Source organism: Nicotiana sylvestris, chromosome 7 (assembly GCF_000393655.2).
Source record: "Nicotiana sylvestris chromosome 7, ASM39365v2, whole genome shotgun sequence".
Lineage (NCBI taxonomy): Eukaryota > Viridiplantae > Streptophyta > Magnoliopsida > Solanales > Solanaceae > Nicotiana > Nicotiana sylvestris.
Genome location: NC_091063.1, coordinates 109,784,816 through 109,805,582, shown reverse-complemented (window position 1 = coordinate 109,805,582; position 20,767 = coordinate 109,784,816). Strand labels below are relative to the sequence as shown.

General features: G+C 36.6%; 1 protein-coding gene across 1 annotated transcript; it reads right to left on the bottom strand.

Annotated features, from left to right (window-relative positions):
- Positions 1 to 1,827: 1,827 nt before the first annotated feature.
- Positions 1,828 to 4,729, bottom strand: LOC104226740 (root phototropism protein 2). Its single transcript, XM_009778799.2, has 5 exons — positions 4,581 to 4,729; positions 4,425 to 4,494; positions 3,953 to 4,330; positions 3,154 to 3,882; positions 1,828 to 2,486 (listed from the first exon to the last, which is right to left on the bottom strand). Exons 1-5 carry the CDS (start codon positions 4,640 to 4,642, stop codon positions 2,001 to 2,003), a joined length of 1,725 nt encoding a protein of 574 aa, XP_009777101.1. The 5' UTR covers positions 4,643 to 4,729; the 3' UTR covers positions 1,828 to 2,000.
- Between the last annotated feature and the right edge of the window lie 16,038 nt (positions 4,730 to 20,767).

Sequence of the window (20,767 nt, the reverse complement as noted above, 5' to 3'; positions counted from 1 at the left end):
TCATTGTTGAATTGATTTAGCCATAGTTATGTCTTATATCTTGAGCACGCATCCGCACTTTATTATTTTCATGTCTTTGTGCACCTTATTGATGAATGAAGAGAATATGTTTCTTCATGATAAATTATTATTTTAAATTTGTTATGATCATGGAACATATAAACATGCTATACAGGTTGATTGTTGATGTGTAGGGTATAAGGGTGGCATTCTTGATATTGATTTTACGTAGAGTATAAGGGTGACATTTCACTATTTATGTTATGTGGAGTATAAGGGTGGCATTTCATGTGGAGTATAAGGATGGCATTTCATGTGGAGTATAAGGGTGTCATTTCATTATTGATATTGAATGGAGTATAAGGGTGGTATTTCACTATTGATGTTGTGTGGAATATAAGAATGACGTTTCACTGTTGATGTTGTGTGCAATATAAGGGTGGCTTTTCACTATTGATGCTAAGGGTGGCGTTCTTGATCATGCACATGCATTCTTTATGCGTTGCCATGAATTTTACATGTTTTCATATTGCATCTAACATGCTCTCTTGTGCCTCTGTTATTACTTGATGATTTGATTGTCAAGATGGATTTTACCTATGTGAGTTGATAGCTCATGTTTTGTTGAGTTGGAAACAGTGCATTGGATCAATGTAAAAAGAGGGTTAACACCATACATTGAAACATTAGTCTTATAACCATGGTATTTATAAAGTGATACGGAATCGGATCACGGTTATGTATAGATGCCCTTTATTCGTGTAGGAGTCATGAGCACGCACTACTTGGTGTCTCTTTGTGAGTGAAATTGGCGCAAGTTATATTTGTTGGATCTGTTTAATTAGAAAAGCTTGTTTACTACCTTTACCCTAGTTGTGCACCTTTGCCATTGATATTTATTGTTCTATGACATGTCTCTTTGTATATTTTCCTGCATTGTATATATTATTGAGATGTACAAGTTATGCAAAGTGAGTATTTTTTTACTTAAAAACCTCGTCATTAGTTTATCGAGGTTAGCCAAGATACGTAGTGAGTACATGAGTTCGGATTGGAGCTGAGTTGCTGTGAATGGCGAACGCTGGCATTGAAGTTGTAGTTGCATTGCAGATTCAAGCTACCATTTGTTCATGGTAGTTTAGTACTTTATTTCTGTTTATGTAAACTTCAAACTAATATTGTATTTATTCTTTTTGCCAGTTTGTAAATCTAAATCATAGTGGTTCATGACTTGTATTATCCGTCCTTGGATAACTGTATCGAATTCTCTTGCTATTTTATTTGTTATCATTGTTGGTTTCTCATTATAGTAGTGACTCATTATTTTAATTTATCTAGCGGTTGGGCTGGGTGCTATCACGACTTGGTAAAATTTTGGGTCATGACAAATTGTATTTTATATTGGTTGGTTCGCCTAGCACGTTAAGTTATGTGGCATCATGACTTGGTGGGATTTAGATCGTGAGAGTTTCCTCCCACCATTCAAACCACTTTCAACTTGTACCACAAATAGGTTCACGCATCCTAATGACCTCACCGTCCTTGTGTGAGCCCGTTCACTCCTTGCGATCAATTTAATCACTTCATTAGCCTGAATTAAATGTTAAAAATTACGTGACTTTCCGTTATTAATTTTAGCAAGACAATACAAATCCTATTTTTGAAATATCTAATGGTGCAGAGTAGTGGATCTTTTAACTACTTTGATTTCAGTCAACATAACAAACAATTTAGAGGAATGCAATAAAGAGATGTAATCTTTTGTCTGATCACTTGTGATCCATATATAACAGAGTTGGGTATACAATCACATGAATTAACACAGTATTGAAAAACAAGTGTTTTCTACTTTATAGTAACATTAGAACATGGGGATATAAAAGCAATCTTCGTCCTAAAAGGAGAACAAACAAACAAACAAGAGAATCAATCCTTTACACAAATTCAATCATTCTCACTCAACATAAACTAAAACCAAATATATGGTGAAGATAATTAACTTAGGAAATGGAAAATCTTCTCCTCCTAGGCTTAGTAATATCTACAGTGGCATCATCAATCATAGAAGTGTCCTTTGATCCATGCTTAAAGGGATTCAATTTCCCCAATTTTTTGGAGACAGAAGAAAAGAAGGTTGGCTTCCTGCTAAGACTGGGTTTAGCTGAAGTAGTCCCTTGACTTGTTTTCTGTATATCGGATATGTACATTTTCATCTTCAACAGTTCAGTTCTTAGAGCTTCGTTTTCTTTGACAAGCGAAACATCGGCTTGTAATTGATTCCTTGTTGCCATGGCATCGGGTAAATTGCTAGTATCATCTCCGCCACTCCTTATCTTCAGTTGATCGAAGTAGAGAGCATGAAGGACTATTTGCACTGGCAAACGTTTGTTCTGTGAAGCATGAACTCTGGCTTCATACGAAAGTTTCAGTGTATCCATCACGCTGCAAACTTTCTCTCTTTCAATTTCATCCAAATTTGGATGTGCCTGCAATCATTTTACAAAGATCCTATTACTCTTTCTGATTACTCGAAATTAGTTGGTAAGTCGACGCTAACATGCAAATCTAAGTCGTTAAGCATAATATCTTGCTACAAACAACAACAGTAACTATAACTCTAAACAAGCCGGAGCTGGCTATATTAAATCCTCACAGTTCCGCAAGCATCACCGTTTTTGCTCAACCCCCACCTTTTGTTTAGAAGACGCTAGCAGACGATCGTTCGGGAATGCTTTTTGTTAGACAGGTTAACCTAACTGCCGGACCAGCACATCTGGCAGCCCTTTTTGTATCCCCCGGAAACGGATTTCCCTAGTACTAGTTTCCAACAAGCATCCCCTTTTTGTTATCACCCACCAAGAGGTCGCTCCCCTAGTCCGCTGTGTATGTTGTCTTCTGCTCCTTGTAATGTTCAACCTTAGTATTATATATTAAGTATCTTTTGAACCCAAAAAAAAAAAAAATTCAAAAATCTCACAGTTCATGTCATTCCACTTAATTAAGTCCGCCATAATCCAATATTATAGAAATTAGTTTATTTAGGACTATAATATATAAATCTCTGACAAGCCTAAAAAGGACATTCGAATCTAAAGTAATTGTACTAACATGACTAGAATATTTTTGTTAAAATCTGCGAAAAGGATTTATTACCTTTAAGTAGATATCGACGGCTCTGTAAAGATCATCATCAACCTTCCTAGCTCCCTTAGGAACCAAAATGGCAATTCCATTGAATTTGGCTATAGTGAGGTCCCCAAAAGTGGCTATTTCACCAAGATACGCATCTACAGTCTTTGCAACTCTCTGCATCGCCGTGGAACAAACTTGTTGTCCCAAATCACCACCATTAAAAACCGCCACAGTCTTCTCTTTCTCCATAAATCCAGAAATAATTCTCCTAACGCTCTCAAGATCGAATAATCTTTCGCCATCATAAGTAAAAGACAACACGAGCAGATCATCTACAGTCACATGTTCTAAAATTGCTGATATCCTCTTCTCCAATTCATTCTTGCAACTATTAGCTGCTCTTAAGAAAATTGCTGTACGGAGGAGACAACATAGGAAATTGATGGGAAAAGCTGCTTTGTCCGCAGGTAAGAGTTTGACAATTGACTCGAGAAGTTGGCGTTGATGCATCCTGATGTCGGAGTCCTCTGGCTCGACTAATCTGGTTCCATTTCCGGAGTGGTCACGTACAAGGTCACGAAGAGATCTCTCTGTATACGTGATTATAGCACTTGCTGCGGTCAACGCTTTTGCTCCCCGAGTTTTCATCGAAATGATAATTCTTTCGAAAAATGCTATGTCTAATATGGTTAACTCTTCCGTCCACCAATTTGGTGGTGATCTGCTTGGAAAATTCGCCTCCACACATGCCTACACAATATAATATTGCTTTCAACAATTACCACTTGAATTAAAATTTTAAATGAGATGAATTCAGTACCTTAGCACTGGCGATTTCAACACATCTTTGAACGATGTTGAGTTCCTCAGCAAGGGGAAGAAGATTTTCACAAGACTTTAATACGACAAGTGCGCCAGAAAGGCTAGTCAAGGCAACTTGGGCTAGGAAATCTTCTGTCCTGCTAGCAAGATTGTTATCGCAGTATTTATCAGTCATTTGTAAGTAGTCAGCAGCACAACGAAGAGCAGCTACATTATGAACTGTGATTTCAAAGTTGACTCCATAGCAAAACTTGGCTGCTTTTTCAAACATCTCAGGACCTCCTGGTATCTCAGACAAGTTTATCCTCGTTACTTCTGTTTCTTTAGACTCTAGTATAAGTTTCCTTATGTAGTTGCTCTTCGCCACAAGCATGAACTGCCATGGAAAACATAATAACAACAAATGACAACTGAATTCCATTGTATGTTTCCAACTCAAACGAATGATAACAAGCTCATAAGTAACGTACCTTGTGAAGATTAAAGTTTGCTTCACCTACTTCAACAACAACATCAGTTGGAATTTCTTGGGAAAACACCCTGTCATATATAAAGTTAATACAAACTGAGACAGGAAAAGAGATTAATAATGGTGTGTTTGGAGGAAAAAGAGAGAGAGATAGTACCATTGGCCAGTTCTTTCCATGGCAAGAGAGAGTCGATTTGTATTCTTGATAGGAACAGCCATGTGAGAGGGAAGCTTCAATATTTAGTGCATAGAGGGAAAGCTTAGGATAATAAAACTAGAGGTCTAATTATAGGATATATAGAGAGAGCTTGGTTTATCTTGATGTGGCTTTTTCATCCAGTTTATTTGTACTTGTAACTTGTTTCCGGGGTTGTTCATGGTTCAGTTTGAATCGATTTTTCCCTAAAAAGAAATTAAACCAAGTAAGTCGGTTTTTCAAATATTAGAACCAAATCAAACCAATTAAGTTGGTTTTTTCTTGATTCGGTTTATATCGGTTTTTCGGTTTTTTCGGTTATTTATCGGTTTTTTCTTAAATATAAGACATATACTACCAAACATATATTTCGGCGACCACATTTTCAATGTAACACTATCAAACCAATTGCCCTTTGAGAAGTCTATTATTTACCAAGATATATGGATGATAATTGAATCAAACAGTGATGAATAATTTAAGGACTCAATTAAAAATATATTATTTTTAACATGAAATAGATTCTTACACTTAACAAAAGAAAACTGTCAATCAAACTAGAATGTAAAGGTAAAATCATGTACTAAAAGTGCAAACGATTAACATTTACTATAAAAATTTTGAAACTTTGTATAAAAGTATACATATATATAGATGTAATAATAAATTTAAAATAGTTACTCCTATATTTAGTTTGGTTCGTTTTTTTTATTAAAACCAAAACCAAACCAAATTTGATCTAAACCAAACCAAAAAGTATTGATTTTTTTGGTCAATTTAGTCTGGTTTTCTTTTTGGTTCGGTTTTTCGGATTTTAATGAACAACCCTACTTGTTTCTACTCAGTTTTTTCGGGTGACAATTAATTATTAATTTATCTTAAACGCATCACATTTTCAAGCACATTGTCCATTCTGCCCCCGATTCCTATTCCTATTAACGACAAATATCCAACAGCCAATAAAGCAGTTTCAGCTTGGAATCTCTCAACTTTTACTCTCGCTTATTGTTCTTTTTCACGTCTGATCTTGACTTGTTTTTTGGATCTTTCCTGGTTCTACTACGGAGTTCATTTTGATCCACTCCAATAAATTAAAGAGAGGTCAATTATCATATTATCCACAGCAAAATTCAAGTTTTCTTGATTTCATCATAGGTAAAACCGAAGTAGTATCTTGATCGAATTTTATGTAAACTAAAATGACACACATTCATTTTGTTGTTATGATAGACATGCGAAAGGTGTCCAAATTTTCCCCTATGAGTTAGTCTGAAGTTATTGCGGAATTATGTAGCTCTACTCATCGCTGTTGAACTGGTGCATTGAATAAGCCAATGCTACTTTACTTTGTTATTCCTTCTCAAACAGTTTCTATCTTCTGAAAATAGACGTGCTTTCTTTTCCTTTTCCAAATATTTTCATTTAACAATTGTCAAGCGATCAAAAAAGCAAGTTGATTACGTATACAAAAGAGCTAAGGTGAAAATGACCATACGAACGACACAAATTAGGTGAATGTCTTCCCAAACTGATCATAATTAAAACCATCTTTGTTTGAAGTATTCCTTTTTCCCACAAAGAATGCTACTATATACTACTCCCTCCATTTCAATTTAGATGAGGTAGTTTGACTCGATACAATGTTTAAGAAAACAAAAAAGACTTTTAAAACTTGTGGTCTTAAAAGCTTAAGGGGCCATGATATTTTTGTGGTTATAAAAACTTCTCATTAAGAGTAAAAATGGGTAAACTGAAAAATTTAAAGTTGAATTATTTCTAAATTTAAAAATATGTCATTTATTTTGGAACAGACTAAAAAGAAAAGTAGCTCATCTAATTTGAAAGAGAGAGAGTAGTATATTGTTGGAGTCAAACAATATAATTTTTATACTGAAATTAAGAAAGAATTCAAAAAAAATCTCAAACTTGTGATTTGAATGATTATTTGACTTTGGAAAGGGTTTTGAAACTTGTGTTCTTATTCATGCCATAATATTTATATGAAAAAGTTAAAATTAAATTGTTTTTCCAGTTAGAAAGATTCTATTCTTCTTGTTAAACAAACTAATATGAAAATAGTGTCTTATAAAATAAAACGGATGGAGTATTACTTTTTATATCGTTACAGCATATGTAAGTTATTTTTAATAAATAATAAAGTATGATGAGAGTGATATCAAGTACTCCTATTAGATATGTTAATCTATATACTTCAAACATCGCTTAGTTTTTATACCAAGGAAATACAAAGTAATTATCACGCGCCGACTCCTCCATAGTGTCAGCGAAACTCAAATAGCTCGTGCGACACCCATAGACCCACCTGACTACAAGTTAGCCTTCTCTTATCCCGGGTTTTCTAGCACGATCCTATGCCTATGTCGAAGCTTGCCTCAGAGGCTTAGCTTCTCCCGTGCCGCTCGTTTGATGCTAGAGCTTTAGTCTTGTCTTGTTGACATATTCCTATGGCGCATTTCATAAGTTGGGTCTTGACATTGCGCACACCTGGGGTTTGGCTACAGACATGTCAGTCAATCGCCTGGCATTAGGGGTGGTAAAATGGTTAAAAGAAAACAGTTAACCACCCATATTATCCACTAAAAATGGGTTGGATAATGAACTTTTTAAAAATGGGTCAAATTTGGATAAGAACCATATTATCCATTTAGAAAATGGATAAGCAATGAGTCTAACTTTTACATTTGTAAAGCCTCAAATTGGGGGTTCCTCAAATTAGGGAGACTAAGAATTCTCCCAAAAGTGATCATATGCAATGGTTACCCATATTATCCGCCGGTTAACCCATTTTGTATCCGTATTAAATATGGATCAGGTCGGATAATTGATCCATTTTATCATTACCCGTTTTCGACCCGAACCATATCCGACCCGACACGCCCATTTGCCACTCCTACCTAGCAGTGAGCATTGCTCTCACAAGCATAGTCCAATCATCAAGCTTGGCACGTAGTTGTGCTTTGCTGAGTAGGGCAATGTTCAATCCTTGGCCTTTGTCATATGCGGCTTTCATAGGATGCATATGGTTGTCATATGGCATTGCTAAACCTACCCCTCGCGATATACTTTCATCCCGCATAGTGCAGTGTCGCCCCACGACTACATTTCTAGGCCAACAAACCCTTGCTTGCAAGCTGAAGCTAAGCCATGCTAACAAGTCGACACACAAGGCTCTTAAGAGTGAGGCCTCGAGTATCCAATCAGCACTAAGATCTTTATCCATCCGTACGATAACCTGCAAGTCCTAGTCGTTTCATACGTCAAGCCTCTGGCACTAGTTGTGCGCCAACGCTAGCCCTCAGGTGTGGCGCGGTCCATAGAATTCCCTAACTCATATGGATACCTTGGACACTCCTTAGAGATGCCTAGGCAGGCCCTTAAACTCTCAAGGTTGCTCACTTGGTGCGGCTTGGTTGCAACATGCACTGGGAAGGATGGCTGAGCATTCAACACCTCTCTTCCCCTCCCCTCCCCCCCCCCCACAATATATGCTTAAAAAGAAAAGGCCCATATTTTCCCACTTGACATATTTTAGCCAGAGAATCATAATGGACTTCTCTCTAATCTGAATGAGGCTCCGTTTGTTCTTTGTGATTTGTCTTGACTTCCTTCACACATTTCTAAAGGTTCTTCCCATTCTCATATCCAAGGAAAGAAATAAAGCCTTCGCAAGATTAATCTAATTACGACAATGCCACTGAATTCGGCTTAGTCAATCCCATAGGAAAACAAACTCCAAATGATGCCAAACTTGGTAAGCATATATAAGGACATATTAGGAATAAGGCTTGCAGCCGAAATTCCTATATTTCATCCATAGCTCGAAAATGTGCAGTGCTAACAATTATGGCATGCACGGGGCCATTGCTATTAGGCTAGACCCTTGGGCTCCTCCCAATTTCTTGCTATACTTCCTTGGTTGTCACTACCCATAATCCTAACTTATCGTGATAGTGCCTAACGTGGTACTAGGCAAGCCGATATTTCAAAATACATCCAACACTATTAACAGAAATGAGTTAAAGCAGTTTTAGATAACAAAAATTCTCAAATAGGGGATAGAAACCAAAACATAACGCGGAAATTCCCAATATCAGGGTGTCACAAGGTTCATGAGCATCTATACATCACAAGTCTGGAAAAATATTGTCTATGATAGTCTGGAACTAAATACAATAAACGGAAAGATAAGAAAGGAGAGACAAGGTCTGTGAAACGCCAAACAGCTACCTCGAAATCTCCAAACGGTTAACTGAGCAAAGGAATCAACACCCACCAGTCCGGGAACACCTGGATCTGCACACGAAGTGCAAAGTGTAGTGTGAGTACAACCAACTCAGTAAGCAACAAAACTAAATAAAAAACTTAAAGTAGTGACGAGCTTCACATCTATAATTCAATTACAACAATTTCAACATAGGAAGGTAAGCATGCTTTCAAGTTCGACAGTTCGGGTCAAATCAGTTACCTCATGTCAAGTTCAAGTAAACCAAAATATAATATCCTTCAGAAATTTCAAGACAGTGATATATGGCAGCTAAGTGCAACAATAATGAAATCAAAAGCATCCTCTCAGAGCAACAATCACTTTGTTTTTCTTAATCGCTCAGCACTCGCACTCAGTAGGTATCTGCGCTTATTGGGGGGGTGTACAGACTCCGGAAGGGCTCCTTCAGCCTAAGCACTATAATCCACATGGACAACTCACGTGTTATAGTATCAATATCTGGATTCGCACGAATAATTCATGTGTTGCACGGACAAATCACGTGCTATAACATTAATGTCCTCACAATCGGGCCCTCGGCCTCACTCATTCATCAATCTCTCTAGTCTCTTGGGCTTTGAGAAATCGTGAAAATCAACCCAAACAATAATTATATGATGTACCAACATGGAATAATAGAGACTGAGATATGATATGCAAGTAAAACTGAGACTAAGTACAAACAACAATTTAGCAGATAATTCAAAATATAACACGACCTCTGTGGATCCCTACAATACCAACACATAGCCTAAACGCGATTTCTAGCCTTATTTACAGTCAAATTTCTATAACGCATAGAGATCATATGGCTAATAACAGATTGTTCAACTTTATAGTTCCACGAAATGGACCAAGTCATAATTCCTATGGTACACGCCCACACGTCCGTTACCTAGCATGTACGTCACCTCAAAACCAACCACATAACACATAATACGGGGTTTCATACCCTCAAAACCAAATTTAGAATTGTTACTTACCTCAATCTAAGCGAATCTCTACTCTAATACACCTTTGCCTCACAAATTGGCCTCCAAATGTCTCGAATCTATCCACAAACAATACGATACAATCAACACAGGCTAAAATAATCAATTACATAAGAATATATGAAGTTATTCGTCAAAATCGACTCAAAGTCTCCCCCCCCCCTCCCGAGCCCACGTCTCGGAATCGGGTAAGTCACAAAATTTGAATACCCATTAGACCACGAGTCCACACATACCAAAATTACTCAAGTTCGATACCAAAATCTTGATAAAAACCTCAAAATCTAGCCTAAGAACTTTTCTTTATTTTTCCCAATTTCCATCCCAAATCAAAAATTTAATGATGAAATCAAAGGCATAATCATGAAAATTAACAAAACTATGTAGGAATCACTTACCCCAAACACCCACGTGAAAATTTCTCCAAAAATTGCCTACCACCGAGCTCCCAAATCAATTTTTGTGTTATGAACTCACACCATCATTTTTTAAATTTATAATTCTGCCCAGGTGCACCTTCTTCTAGAACGCAGAAAGAGCCTCGCGTTCACGAACCACAAACTTGACTGTCCAAAAAAATCCTCTTTCGCGAATGCAAATACTCTCTCGTGAATGCGATGCCTTGCCAAGCTTGTCTTACACGAACGTGTTCGCCTAACCGTGAATGCTATGCCTTAGGGCCTAGTGTCCAAGCCTGCTTCCCCCTTCTACGTGAATGCGAGCTCCTTCTCGCGATTGTGATGCAAACCTACTCCTAACCTTCGCGAATGCGGTACTCCCTTCGTGAACGCGAAGAACAACTCCTCGCCTGCCTCGAGATACACTTCGCGAATGCGAGATCTCTCTCGCGAACGCATAAGAGGAAACCAATAATAGAAAACCAGCAGTCTTCATCTATAATTCCAAGTTCAAAATTGATTCGTTAACCATCCGAAACTCACCCGAGGCCCCCAGGAACTCAACCAAACATACCATCAAGTTTCAAAACATAATACGAACTTAGTCGAACCCTCAAATAACCTCAAACAACATCAAAAACACGAATCGCACATAGATTCAAGTCTAATGAACTTTGAACTTCCAATTTCTACAAATGCCGCTGAAACCTATAAAATCATGTCTGATTAACCCCAAATTTTGTACACAAGTCACAAATGACACTTCAGACCTACTCCAACTCTCAGAATCATAATCTGACACTGATATAAAAAATTCCATTCCCGGACAAACTTTCCAAATTTCCAACTGTCGCCATTTAAAGACTAATTCAATTATAGACCTTTGAATCACAATCCGGATACGCCCTAAGTCCAAAATCACCCAACGGAGCTAACAGAACCATCAAAACTCTATTGCGGAGCCATTTATACATAAGTCAATATCCGGTCAATTTTTTCAACTTAAGTTCCTAACTTTCAGACTAAGTGTCCCAACTCATTCCGAAATCTCTCCGGACCTGAACCGACTAACCCGGCAAGTCAGATAATAGCTATAAAGTACAATATAAGCAGTAAATGGGGGAACGGGGCTACAACTCTCAAAACGAACGACCGAGTCGTTACATTGTCACTCTTAGGACATGCAATACAACATATCTAAATGGTCCTTCTCTTTTCCTAATGCTCATTCTTGAAGCTAATCGTTAGCACATGCCGCCGACACGGCTGACACTCGCACAGCTCGCACACGCAGCGTTACGGCCACCGTGAGTCAACATGCGATAATATTTATAAGAAAAAGTTTAAATTAAATTGTTTTCACACTTAGAAAGGTTCTATTCTTCTTGTTAAACAAACTAATATGAAAATAGTGTCTTATAAAATAAAATGTATGGAGTATTACTTTTTATATAGTTACAACATATGTAAGTTATTTTTAATAAATAATAAAGTATGATGAGAGTGATACCAAGTACTCCTATTAGATATATTAATATCTGTACTTCAAACATCACTTATTTTTTGTACCAAGGAAATACACAGTAATTGTCAGGGGTCGACTCCACCATAGTGTCAGCGACACCCAAATTGCTCATGCGGCGTCCATAGTCCCACCTGACTACAAGCGAGCCTTCTCTTATACAGGTTTTCTAGCACGATCCTTTGCCTATGTCGAAGCTTGCCTTAGACGATTAGTTTCTCCTGTGCCCCCCATTTGATGTCAATGCTTCAGCCTTGCCTTGTTAACATATTCTTGTGGCACATTCATAAGTTGGGTCTTGACATTGCGCACACCGGGGGTTAGGCTATGGACATGTCATTCCTTCGCCTGGCAGTAAGCATCGATCTCGCTCGCACAGTCTAATCCTCAAGCTTGACACTTTCCTTGTGCCTTGGCACAAAGCTGTGCTTTGCCCAAGTAGGGAAAACTTCAATCCTTGGCCTTTGTCATGTGCGTCGTTCATTGGATGCCTATGGTTGTCATATGGCATTTCCAAACATAGCCCTCGCGATATACTTACATCCTGCATAGTGCAGCGTCACCCCACGACTGCATTTCTAGGCCAACAAACGCTTGCTTCCAAGGTTGAACCCAAGCCATGCTCATAAGTCGACACATGAGGCTCTTAAGAGTGACGCCTCGAGTGTCCAATCGGCACAGAGATCTTTATGCATCCCTATGGTAACCCGTAGGGCCTAGTCGTTCCATATATCAAGCCTCTAACACTAGTTGTGCAACCAACACTAGCCCTGAGACGTGGCACCGTCCATAGAATTCCCTAACTCGTATGGATATCTTGGATACTCATTAGAGATGCCTAGGCAGGCTCTTGAGGCTCCGTTTCAAGGTTGCTCATTTGGTGCGGCTTGGTTATAGCATGCAATGGGAAGGCTGGCTGAGCTTTCAACACCTCTCCCCCCTTATATATGCTTAAAAAGAAAAAGATCATGTTTTCCTACATGACATGTTTTGGCCAGAGAATCATAATGGACTTCTCTCTACTCCAAATGCTACTCCGTTTGTTCTCAATTATTTGTTTTGACTTCCTCCATGCGGTTGTCGCTAATAGGCTAGACCCTTGGGCTCCTCCCAATTCCTTGCTATACTTCCTTGGCACTCTTAGGACATGCAGTACAACATATCTAGATGGTCCTTGCCTCCCGCATAGTCTCTTTGTCTGATGCTCATTCTTGAAGCTCATCGTCAGCACATGCCGGTAGCACAACTGACACTCGCACAGCCCGCTCGGATGGCGCAACGTTATAGCCACCGAGAGTCAACAAAGGCAGCTCGTAACTTATGCAATCATAAATTGACATTAACTTCTTGGAACGAACCACCAAGGGATATAACAAAATGGTTGGCATTTATCCATATTTAACTAAAGGTTTTACGTTTGATCTCTAAACAAATAAATTTCTAATAGAGAGTGCTTTCCTTTCCTTAATAGGCTTAGTTAACACAAATAATGAATCGCGTTAGTAAATTTTAAATACTGCATAAATAAAGTTAAAAAAAAAAAGATCTTGGAGCCTACTACATAAAAGATGGAAGAGGCTGGAGCTGGCATTTTCAAAGAAGGCGGCTCAAGCAAACAAAGGGAGTAAAAGGGAAATTCATTGCTCCTATTTGCTGTTTTGCCAACTATCTTTATCATTTTGCCCTTTATTTGCAATTACCATAATTGATTCATTGGGTATTTGGTTCTTCGACCATATTAAGAAAATGACAAGGAATAATTATTGGTCCTTCTGGAGACAACCCAAATAACTAAGGGCCCTAATGGCTTAACTCTAATAATTTTCACAAAGCAAAGGACTGAGAAATCTCCGCCACTTAAAACGAGTGGCTTACATTAATTCCTGCTACCAAACCGTAGAGACTTTGGCTCCATAAATGCCACGTCATATAGTGTGACCAATCCTGACTGGTCGTAGGCTCCACTCTCCATCTTTGACACGTTCAACGTACAGACATGATAATTGGATAATCTTTTTGTGGGTCACCACAGTATCTAAGTTCATCAAATGATTGTCAACCACGTAAGCACCCCTATTGATTACCACAGCTCCCGTGAGGGTAACAGATATCCTCATATCCAATCCAATTAAATACTCTTTCGATTTTTTTGTGTTTCTTCTTTTTGTTAATCGTTTTAGGTGGGATGCTCGAGAAAAGTGTAGAATAATAACTTGAAGACAATCGAATCCTACTTTAGTTACTTTTTCTTTAACAGATAATTTATTTATTCTACTCTGAGGATTTAAAATTAAATACAATGGAGTATTATTTTAGAAGGAACATGGTTGGAAGAACCCAAACTTTGTGTAGATCAGGATGAATTGACTAAATAAGAGTTGTTGATAGACATGGTTGCACACTACTAAATAATATTGTTCATAATTGCAGGTCATTAATGCATCAGGTTCAAACAGTGGAACACAACTTCAGAGAGGCCAACCAACCAGCACACAAGCTGGCTAGGGATGCTTTAAGCAAGGCAAATGGCAGGGATCTCGGAACTTTATATTATCCTCTACATTTTGTAACGGTCGTTTTAGCAATTGATATTGAACCTAGTTCCTATATAGTTAAAAATATTAGGAAAGAGGTATGCACTACGATTGTCTCCTTTGGAAACAAGAACGTCATTCGTGACTATTTAATGCCTTGTAATAGCCAAGTAGAAATGCCCCGTTGGGGCCTCTGTGACTATGTAGTTACTTAATTACTTGTATAATATAGATCCCTGCTTATCAAAAAAAGATATTTGTTTTAACTAAAAAAAAAAGCATTTCTCAAACTGTTTGTTTTTTGTTGCTCATTTCAATATAAATCCTTTATTTTTTGCATATGTAATTCCCCCTTCTCTCCCTATACTGCTCCACCAACCTCCTTATAAGATGAATGACTTCAATAGTTGATCGCCTCAATATAAAGCCAAACTGATTCTCGGAAATACAAACACTTCCTCACCCTCATCTTCACCCCCCTCTTACAAATTTTTGTAGAGTGGCTTAGCAGCTTGATACTCCTATAGTTATCGCAATTTTGGATATCACCCTATTCTTGTATACGTAATTATTGTACTCCACCTCTATTCATCGGGCAATATAGATCCTAAAGATGACATTAAACAGTCTAGTGAACCACTCTAAGCCTGCCCTCCCTGTGCTCTTCCAAAAATTCACTGGGATCTCCTCTGGCTAGTCGCTCTTCTCCTGTTTATCTTACGCAATGCCTTTTCAACCTCCTCAACCTTAATACGACTATAATATCCAAAATTATGACGACTTTCACGGTGATCCAAATCACCCAACACAATGTTCCTTTTCCACTCTTCTTTTAAGAATTTATGGATCCCTCCAAATTTTCAATTTGTTAATACTATTAATCATAATTTTAATTTTTGACTAGCCCATTTGTGCTCAACTTGTAACTATCAATCATATCAATCACACATTTAGTAATTGTTAGAAGAAGTTGAACATATTAGTCCATTTGAATCAATTTTGACACTTCTAAATGTGACCGTAAATTGGCGGGTAGTTGTGTCTAGTTCATTTCAACTTTCTAATGTGGACAGGGTTTAACTAGATTTGGAAGCAATATTCCAATCAATATTTTGTGGTCATGATCTTTTTTCTTAATTTTGGTTAAAGTATAAGTTTTGCAGTAAATGGTCCTCCGTCTAGTTAAGTTAATTATTATCAAAATTTGACTCAATTTCAATTTGCATCATTTAGAAGAAAGATATTGCGACAAATAACTCCGGAATGTGCAATAAAATGAATTAAATTGCATTAGTAAGCACTCTCATTGATGGCACGAGATGTTTTGAGTATACCTATTACTATTTTTGCCTCAGAGACTACTTTTAGCATCAGAGGTCGTATTATTGGGAAGTTTCAAAGCTCTATTTTACCTGCAAATGTGGGGCAAAGTTGTATACAAGAGATTGGCTTTGCGAACAATAAGGTAAATCATTATATATATATATAAAGAAGGTAAATCATTATATTTATATTACTGTTTTGTTTTGTTCTTTTGTAATAGTGTTCCAATAAATTAATTTTACCTTTTATTGTTTGTTTTTGTAAGATTGCAATGAATTAGAAACCGATGAAGATGAACGGTCGACCTTCAGCCGTATCTTGATAAACTTGGTTCACATTGATAGGTAGTTGTGTAGAAATATTTATGGTTAGTTCGACGATCAAGTGAATTGAGCTACCCGTAATGTTGGGTATTGCCTGGAGCTCAACTTTGTAAGGCCATGTTTAGTTGCCAGAGTAGTTAGGTTGGCTTTTTGTTGCAGTATTTTGTTTAATCTAAAACTACTTCATTCACTGTAATGTTTGAAGTGACTTCGCATTTTTTTCCCACTTTGTAATAACAATCTGTTCCTTATTTTACAGATTAAGGGTGAGATAAAGTTTGAAGAAAGACAAAAATGTGGGGCAATGTCAAAATTTTATATCATGCATTTAAAATTAGAAATATGTGATGTTACATATTGGATCAAAAAGAAAATGAGACTCAGGTTTGTTTAATGGGGCAACGCATAAACAGATGTGCAAGTGACTTTCGGTAAAAAAAAGAAATATAAATCAATGATTAGTGCAAGATTAGAAAATTGATGATTGATCTGGTGCTGCATAACACAAAATGGATAAAATAGATCATGTCCATTTTTTACCCAACCCATATTTTACCCAACCCCTATTTTACCGGTATTAACTCGTTTTTATCTAACACGTTTTTAATTCGTTCAAATCCGACCCAACCCGCTCATTCACCACTACTATGAACCAGTGGACTTCTTAATAAAATTAGTGTTCCTTCCTTCTCTTATATATAAATGGCATTTGAAAGAATTACTTATTTATTACTATATTAGTAGAAGTATATAAAGTAACACCGTAATTGAAAGCATGTGTAGACCAGTTTGCATAGTGCAGGGGCAAATTAACCCTTTCCCCCTAAAATAAGGCAACCTAGGAATTAGGAAATAAAGAAATGGAGATACCAGATACATTTGGATGGTGGTGAAAGAGATGGGTAGACTTGGACCAAAACTCTGGTCCCCTCTCAACTATGGACCACGGCCCATCTAGGCTCAATTTGTGTGAATATAAATTGTAAATTTTTTATGGGACATCCTATATGGTCACCCCATTTAACTTGTACTTAATTCTAAAAAAAAGTTTAATTAGTACCCAAAGTACAGATAAATTCAAGTATTTTTCTCCTCTTCTTTATTCTTCTTCTTCTTAGTTGTTGTGAAAGCAAAGGTGATGGTAAATTTACATGGTGTTTGTGAGCAGGTTTTAAGGTGGTTTATGATATTTCACAGTAGTAAGTTGCTGTAGCGCTCCTTTCTTTGCTATTGCTTGGGATTTGTTCTACTTCCTCTTCTTCTTAATTACAAAATGGGTTTGCTAGATTTGTTATTGTTTTGACGAATTGATTATTGAGGTTTATTTTTATGATATTTAGATGTTATGTTTCAAATTTGATCTTATTTGGAGTAAATTTAGATATTGAATCGTGTGTTGGATGGTTGAAACTCGAATTGGTGCATGAAAATATTTGTTGCACTTCAGACCTATTTGGCCTGAAGTACATATTAAGTAGAATTTTTGCACTCTAGATTTAATTGGCCTTAAGTGCGTTGCACTTCAGACTAAATTTTTTTTCTTCAACTTCATACCAGATTAGTCTGAAGTTGATCCTAAAGTGAATAGACTTGTAAATTTTTACGCAAAGTGAATATAATTTCAATGGTAATTCCAAAACTGGGTGTAAATACAAATGCCCTATATAAGCCCAGATCAACTCCGGGCTGTCACATCCATTCCTTTCTAAGGCCCTATAGTAACAATTCAACCCAACTCAGAACAAAGATGTTGTGTACAAGCTCAAGAGTTTGTACAAAATTTTATTCTGCCTCTTCTTTGGTCCCCATTAGCCTGTCCTTAGGGATGGCAATGGGGCGGGGCGGGACGGGTGCGGTGAGGGACGAGTTTTGTTTGATACGGGAAGGGGCGGGTTTACTCTTATGCGGGTACGGGTGCGGGGAGGTTTAACATAATTTTTAAAATTATTAAAGCGGGACGGGGCAGGTTACAGGTTTTATGCGGGGCAACTTTGAATTTTATCTTTTTTTGAAACAAAGCAATCATTTCAACTACAATTTCACATTCTTCTTCACTAGCACTAATACTATTTTGATTTATAATTAACCAATTTGCATAAGTCTCACCAAAATGATATTATATAAGTCAAGATATCGTATTAGTAATAGGAAATGATAATAACCCATTTATTTTAGAAGATCAGCGTAATACTCTCTCAGTTTTATATTTATGTAATTATATTAAATTCTCCACTTTATAAAATAATAAAATATCAAACTAGGTTGTTTTAGAAAAAAAATAAAGAACAAAGAAAAAAAATTAAGCGGGGTAGGGCAGAGCGGGTTGAAAACTTAAAAAAAACTATGTGGGGCGGGGCAGGTTGAAAATTTTATGGGTTTTGCCAAACCCGCCCCCTCCCCCATTGCCATCCCTACCTGTGCTAAATGGTCCCAACTATATAAAATGATTAGAGTGTTCCATGTCTGTCTACGGTGATTGAGGTTAAAATTTCATTGAGGAGATTCAAAAACGACGCACATATAAAAAAATTACTTATACATAATATAATTTTTTCTAAAGCGATACAATCGAACTTCTTCGGCAAAAATAGCTCTGTCACTGTTTGTCAACCCATCAAAGATGCATATATGCCTTGAAGTTTCGTTTATATTTAGCTAGATTTACTGAATTAATATCGAGAAGTTTGATATTTCAAGATAAGTTATATTGTTCGTAGGTTAATAAAGCTAGCATGACCATGAAACAGAAATTATTAATTGAACTGGACCAAAGGTGTGTTTGGTATGAACAAAAATATTTTACGAAAAATATTTTTCAAGTTTCCCATGTTTGGTTGGCTTTTCCTAATAAACTCATTTTCCTCCAATTGGAGAAAAATATTTTCCTTATCAAAAGAAGGGAAAACATTTTTCAAAACTCCTTCTCGACCTTCCCCACCCTATTCCCCACCCTCACCAACCCACCCGACCCCCTCTCCAGCCCCTCTCTCCAAAAAGGTTTTTTTTAATTCAAATTTCAGTTTTTTCCGTTACCACTAAAAAAAATTTACTTTTTTTTGTGTTTCAAAAAAAAAATTACGTTTTTTTTTTAATTTTCTATTTTCTATTTTTTTTTGTTTTTCTGCATCACCCACTCACCCCCCACCCCCCCAAAAAATTTCGACTTACACATTTTAAGGTAAAAGGCTTTTTTTATGCAAGATTAACATGGTCTAAAACATGGGTCAAGCTGGGCGGGTTGGGTTATGACATATATTTCAGTTTTAGTTTTTTCATCTTTTAGTTTACAGGTTTGAAATTTTACAAATTCCAAAGTTATGAGTTCGGGGGTTTATGTGTTAAAATTTACAGGTTTAGAAATTATAAATTTTATGGGTTCGAAAATTCGCGGTTTCGAAAGTTTAGCGGTTCAGAAGTTTACGACATTTGTGGGTTCGGATGGTTGTTGGTTCGAAAGTCTATGGCTTCATGTTTGTTATATATAAATTATTTATGAATACTCTTGAGAAGTTATTTTCCTTAATTTGCATACCAAACACCGAAAAATGAATAAAATTACTACTTGTTTTTCAAAAAAATATTTTCTTGAAAAATATTTTTCATGAAAAACATTTTCTATTATACCAAATACACCCTAAGAGTGATTACTTTTTCTTAGCTAACCAATTCTATGTGCTAAGCTGGCTAAAATTGCGTCAGGTGGATACATGCATCATTTTTATCGATAAACAAATATCATACCGTATTGTTGGTTCAAACAAAGAATATTGAACTGAAATATCTATATGTCACGTTTCAAATCTCATCAAGGTTGTGATGTCACCTAATACTGCCTAGTAAACCAATCAACTAATACCATAATCATATATACTTGGACATAAATAATCATGTAGTATAAGAGTAATCATAGATAAATAATAACAAATTTGATACAATACAAAAATCATTATTATAATTCTCCAAAAACTGATAGTACAAGTCATAAGCGACTAAAGACGAAATAATACTAAATCCGAAATAAAAGGCAAAAATAAGTAAAAATAGAAGGTGAGTCCAAAAGCTGCAAATCCTAATATGGAAGCTCACCACGATATCTCCAAGTGCCAACTCCAACAATATCTCTTGGGTCCCACTAGTACTAGGAATAAAATTTGCACTAAAAAGTATAGAAGTATATTATGAGTACAAAATTAAACTACACTCAGTAAGTATATGACCCGACCGGTCATTTTGTATATTGAGCCATGTTCCCCTATTTGATGTTCTTCATACGTATATTTGATGTTTGATGATTTACGGGGATGATTGGGGTTGGTTTCAGAAAGGTTTGAGAGTGTTTGGAACACTTAGTTTTATTTTTGGAAGCTTAGGATGTAAGAGTTTACCAAAGTTTGGCTTTTGAGTAGATGGATTCAAATTAGTATTTTGATGGCTCCAATAGGTTTGTGTGATGATTTTGAATTTAGGCATATATTCAGATTTGAATTTGGAGGTTCCTATGATGTTTTGGCTCTATTTGCTGAAAGTTGGAAATTTGATGGTTTAGATAGTTCATAAGTTTGACCAGGAGTTAACTTAATGATATCGGATTCGGATTATTATTTCGAAACTTGGAATAGGTTCGTTTAGTCATTTATAACTTGTGTGTAAAGTTTGAATCTAATTCAGATTGGTTAGGCATGAATCAGACGCTAAGTTTGAAGTTTGGAAGTTCTTGAACTTAAGAGAAGTTCAACTTGTGTCTTGATCTTCCATTCGTTGATGTGATGTT